At 41.5% G+C, this 6,000-nt stretch overlaps 1 protein-coding gene across 1 annotated transcript in view; it reads left to right on the forward strand.

Moving 5' to 3' along the window:
• Tbcel (tubulin folding cofactor E like) overlaps nucleotides 1-4,792 on the forward strand; it is a 68,718-nt gene extending 63,926 nt beyond the window's left edge. Inside the window, exon 8 of the mRNA XM_008826015.3 lies at nucleotides 1,647-4,792. Coding sequence (XP_008824237.1) covers nucleotides 1,647-1,965 — 319 coding nt within the window. The 3' untranslated portion in view covers nucleotides 1,966-4,792. The remainder of the gene's footprint in view (nucleotides 1-1,646) is intronic.
• Nucleotides 4,793-6,000: the final 1,208 nt, after the last annotated feature.

Raw genomic sequence — 6,000 nt, forward strand, 5'->3', positions numbered from 1 at the left:
TTACAAAGGATTTGCTCACCAGTTACTTCATTTACCACTGTCTTTGAGGTAGGAAGGGCAAGACTTAGCATCCTGAATTTGCTAGTGAGGAAACAGATCTAGAAGAACTGAGTAAGTTGCCAACTCATCTCGCTAATTACAAAGTAGAGTCAAGACTTGGAAGTCGGAACCAGTGCTATTTTTATTCCGTTACTCCCCTTAAAGGAGATGCTCACCTGCATCTCTCAGCACAGATGTCTCACTGTGCCGTTAATGTTCCTACTAACCTCATTATGATACTGATTGTACTGAGAAGGTCATGAGTAGAGTGGGTAGCTGGGAAGAGTTCTCTGTGACTTTGTGTTCTGATCTTTAATTAAACCTCAGTGTGTCTCAGTTATGATAGAACTAATGTTGAATCTTTCCAGTAGTTTTTCCCTCTCTGGTATGTAGGAGACTGCCTAATTTCCTCCATCAAATCAGTAATCTAAATTCCTTTGGGCTGACAGTGAATGCAGGAGTTTCCATGTGGGAAACATTCTTGACCTGTTCTCACCTCTGTTACTCAGTCTCTTCTCACTGTGCTTAGCTTTTTTATTCCTACCCTGATTGGAGAACATTCTTTATTCATCACCTTCTTTTTCCAAGAATGTATCCTGGATCTTTTAATAAACTTCTTGTCTTTTAGCTGAGGCTAGGCTGGAACTTTAAAACAAAGCTTCGTTGAAAAAGCTGGATTAATAGCTGAAGTACATGTTTTTGTGTACAAGCTACAGCTTCTTGGGAATCTCAGAAACTGCTCACCTGCTTCCCTCTTCCCACGTGTTACCAAGGAGCATGTTCTTAGCCATTTGCTGCTCTCAGTGTTAACATCTGGGAAAACAAGCTCTGTGGAAGGACAGGACTCTGCTGCCAGTGCCCACTTTTCTACATTGTTCCCTTTAAGCCTATTCTTAAGATTATTGTTTGGTTTGTCATTGTGTTGTTTTGAGACAGGCTCCCATGTATCCCTGGCCGAGCTTGACCACAACTGAGGATAACCTTGAATTTTTAAAATATTTTATTATTTTTATTTTATGTGTATGAGAGTATCGCCTGCATGTATGTGAGTGCACCCATTCGTGCAATGCCGCAGAAGTCAGAAGAGGGCTTCGGATTCCCCTGGAACTGGAGTTAAGGATGGTTTGTAGCTGCCATGTGGGTGCTGGGAATTGAATCCGGGTCCTCTGCAAGAGCAGTCAGTGCTCTTAACCGCTGAGTCATCTCTCAGCCCAACCTTGAATTTTTAATCCTCCTGCCTCCACCTCCCAAGTGCTACAGGCTTGCACTACTACATCTGTTTATGCAGTTCTGGGCATTGAGCCCAGGTCTTCATGTATGCTTGGCAACCACTCTAGCAACTGTGAGACACCCCCAGCCCCTCTGAGCATGGAGACCATCTTCAGGAAAAATGCTTCTTTCATCCACATGCATGAGGTTTTGCTGTGGCCTAAGCAGAGAGCCATGTTGTGCCCTGGAACCCACAGTAGCCATCCAGTAGCTACATCCATCCACAGTAGCTCAGGATGCCAGAGATGCAGTGTAGCAGTGTGGTTTTCCTGTTCCTGGGAAGAAGGCCTCTCTGGAGTCCGTAGCTTATGCTAACACTGTTCTTCTTATCCTTTTAGGTATCATGAACTGATTACAAAATATGGGAAGCTAGAGCCTTTGGCAGAAGTGGACCTAAGACCCCAGAGCAGTGCGAAGGTAGAAGTCCACTTTAATGATCAGGTGGAAGAAATGAGCATCCGTCTGGACCAAACAGTAGCAGAACTGAAGAAGCAGTTGAAAACCCTAGTGCAGCTGCCCACAAGCAGCATGCTTCTCTACTACTTGGACCATGAAGCCCCTTTTGGCCCAGAAGAAATGAAGTACAGTTCCCGGGCACTGCATTCCTTTGGCATTAGGGATGGAGATAAAATTTTTGTGGAATCCAAAACAAAATAACCTCTACCAGCCTTGTAAAAACACTCTCGTGGACTTCTTGCAGGGCGTTTGTTTCCAGTGTGGTTTTCTTTAGGAGGGAGAAGGCTCTTTTTGTTTTGTTTCATTTAGCCTTTGGAGGGGTTTTGTATATTTTTTCCCCTAGAATGGGTAGGGGGCTGTTTTGGGTATTTTCTATCACAGATTTCTTTGGCTCAGCCAGCAGACTTGGCTGCTTCTCCAGTCCTTATGCCCTGTCTGTGAAACATGATCAAGAAATCACTGACTCATACTGTGTTCGCCAGGGTTTGTTAGCCACTGTGAAGACAGCAGGGAGAGCACAGCCCTTCAGAAGGGTGGTGGGCAGTATTCAAGTCAGCAGATGGAATCTTCACAGGAAGGGCCTGTACCCCTGTCTCCCCCCCACCCCACCCCCGTTCTTCCTTTCCCCTTCCTCTCCCTCCCTCTCCCTTGGGTTCTGTTTTCTACTTTGACTTGCATCAGCACATGCTTACCAGATAGTTCTACTCTGTTCACAATTAACTTGTTTTTTCCCTCAACTGTTTTTTTTTCCCCCTCATTCCTCCTTTTAAAAATAATTTTGAGTGTTTTAAGTGTTTTTCAACCTGATTCTGATCTCAGGTACTCACTAAGAACCTAGAACTCTCTTAGGATCTTAAAGAAGAATAGATAGAAAATTAAAACTCTAGGAAAACTTGCCGTTTTTCTGGAAGCACGGGCAGAACAGTCTAATCTCATACACGACTCAGTCTTGGAGCCCTTGTGTCTATCCGCCATTACGCCCATTGCATAAATGTCAGGCTCCGGCACTCTTTTGCTTTTGCTTGTTGAATGTATTTCCTCACAGCTTTTGTTTCATGAGCTATTGGAAATAGAGGCCTGACTTTAGGGGAAGCCAGAAGAATTCTGGATGTGCACTCTTGATATCAGAGAATCAGCTCTCCACATGTGTGAGGGAAGGAAGTGGAGGAAGAGAGTGAGGGAGGAAGTGGAGGGAGTGAGTGAGCTTGATGACTTCCTGCCAGCATCCATTTGAAGCCCTTCTTGCACTTTCATAAAAAGTGAGAAATTTTAATAAAGGGAACTTTGGTTCCTACTTCTTCCTTGGGATTTTATGGTGTCATAATTGAGCAGTTGTTTTCGATTTCAGTTTAGGCCGCTGTCGAACGACCCTGCCTAATCTGTGAGTGAAGTTTCAGTGCCAGAGCTCCCGGATTATTTACTTATGTATTTATTTTTTGCAAAAGTATATTTAAAGCACTTTTCCTTCAAAACCCATCCCTTACCTACTCCAAAGTCTTTTCTTTGCCCTTCTAGCCTGTGTTAATTGGATGTGAATCCCTTCTTTGGCATGTAGATTTTTTGGTCCACCATGTGGATAGGTGGGAGACAGTAAAAGTTTTCCAAGAATGCAGCTGTTGCCTGAATTTTCAGATGACGCTTGTGAATTCTTTATGTATGGGGAGTTACATTTATTACCAGTACCTTCTAGATCTTCCTCTGACATACGGCAGGTGTTTGTTCTCTTGTTGCACTTCAGGTTCAGTATCTGTAAAGCCTTTGACTCAGGCCTACTGAGGCAAATCTTCATTCACTGTAACTAAAGGTGGAAACCAAAGGGTTTGAGAAAGATGAATGAGGCCTATTCTCCTTCTGCTGCAGACTTGATCTCTTAGAATCTTAAAAATGAGCGATGGAGATCCAGGCTGGGGATAGACAAGGACAATTATTTTGCAGTCGAATTTTCCTGACAGATTTTTTTGAAAGAAAAAAAAGAAAAAGTGTGGCAACAGTGTCACGAAGATGAGAACTGGGAGCTTTGTATATGTGCGCGTGAGTGCAGTGGAGTTTGCGAGAGACACAGTGTAATCGAGACTGTTGCTTTTGTCAGCCTGGGAAACAGATGCACTCTTATTTTTTGAACTTGTTGGACCCCCAACCGCCCCACAGCAGAAGGCAGAGTGAACACTTATGCTTTGATCATAAGTGGAATGGTCACAATAAGATATTTTATATAAGACAAAGTTTTATGAAATGCTTTTTTACTATTAGAGACCTGTTTCTTCTGTTATTACAGAACACAGTGTTTATCAACTGCAGGCCTAATTCTTTTATTATACAGTTGCATGTAAAGGGAACTTCTTATCCAAATTCAGCTGATGTATTTTTAGGGTATTGTAATTGATGGTTTTAATTACTGCTAAATAATTTCCAATTAAGAAAAACTAATATGATTCCTGGCCTTTTAGAATGACAGAAGTAAATGAGAAAAGCTGTTTGAGCATGTATCCTTACATATTCATCTGAGTGGCTGAGCAAAGAGGCTGCTTGTGAAATTAAAATTGGTGCTGTGTAGACATTTGTAACCAAAATTATTTTTATAACAGACTCAGAAAGAGGAGAGAAGCGCCCATGGACCTTTGAGTCTGCATGTTATCCATATTGATTGTCTGTAGCTTGTCTGTATTTTAATATTGACTTCATCCAGATTCAGTGGGAACATATTGTTGACAGGAGGCAGAGTGCTGTCCTCACCAGTATTACAGAGACGTTCCTTCAGGCACAGTGTATAGAACATACCTTTCTAAAACTGAACTTCTTTTCAGCTATAGCAAGGAAAGAAATAAGTACGAAAGCCAAATTGAAACCAAGGGACCCTTCTACTTACGGGGTAGCTGCCAAAGCTACAACCGAAGTCAGTTTTTCAATTCGAGTTGTTGAAATAGCCTACATTACTTTAAAAAAGAAAAAGACCAGATTTGTGCATTAAGGCAACCTTTTGTCAGTAAAACTAAGAAAGTGGCAGATTATCAGCCACTTTGTAAAGACCGTTTGGTGAAAATTAGGCCCACCTTTGTGTAACAGGGCTAAATGTTATAATGCTACATCTACGGGGCGGGGGGGGGGGGGCGGGGGGCACTGTAAACAAAGGGAAGGAGCAATCCAATTCTAAGTAGGTTTTTCAGCCCTGTTGCCACCCCAGCAGTGCTGGGAGCAGAGGACTTTGTTGAGCAATGCTGATCGCTGTCAGAGGCACGTGCCCCTAGCCTCTCCTAACGCACAAGTCTGGCTGGCTGCACCACAACGCTAGGCCCCAGGGCCTGTGGAACACAGGACTCCAGAATGCTAGATAGTTCTAAGCAGTGTCATTTCTATTGATGAATTTGATTTTCTCTTCATTTCATGTTAGATTGAAAATGCAAACAAACTGCTTTCAAGAATACCCAGAAATGCTCTCTGTGCCCAGATGTGTTGTGAACTCTACTGTTTTTCATAGGTGCTTCCTTAAAATGTATGTCCATTGTAGTGACGGGGAGGGACTGGACTCTCTCCGGCTTTTTATTTGCCAGTTGTCTCCTGCAGTTAATGGAAATATATATTTTATTTTAGAATATAATTTAAACATGAAGGTCTATTCTTTGCACTTTTTATTAATATATAGAGAGATAATCTTTAAAAAATTAAAAATCCAAGTCCATTTACTCCTTGTGTTCTGATTTTTTTTTTTTTCTGGAGTGTTGGGACAAAAGTACATGGTTATACACTTAAAAATGGACATTGCTGCTGTGGTTGAATTCTTTGGGGGATTGGCCTAAGCAAGTAAGAGTCTGACCATCTAACCAATCTTAATTGAAATTTTGCTGAAGTTGGAAATTATAATCTAAAGGTTTATTAAAAAAAAACATGGTATTGATTTTCTGTTAGCAAAATCTTAGACTTCTAACATGTTTTCTACACTGCTTTTTTTTTTATCTTGTGAGGATATTTTTTGAGGTATTTGGCACCATTTTTATTAGTAAGATTGAAATTCTCATGTTGGTGAAATACAAATTTGAGAGTTTTTATTCAAGGGCCACTCTTTTACTTCAAAAGACTATTTTCTAGGAGTATTGGAGTTTGGAGCATTTGAACCATACCTGTTTATCACTAATTTCTTGGTAAGCTGTAAGGAATGAACCTTCTACCGAGAATTAAGGACCAAGGACTGTACTTTATTTCTGTACTTAAAAGATAGTCTACATGAACTTTTTCTACTCC

This window comes from Nannospalax galili, unplaced genomic scaffold (genome assembly GCF_000622305.1).
Source record: "Nannospalax galili isolate Female #2095 unplaced genomic scaffold, S.galili_v1.0 scaffold229, whole genome shotgun sequence".
In the NCBI taxonomy this organism is placed as follows: domain Eukaryota; kingdom Metazoa; phylum Chordata; class Mammalia; order Rodentia; family Spalacidae; genus Nannospalax; species Nannospalax galili.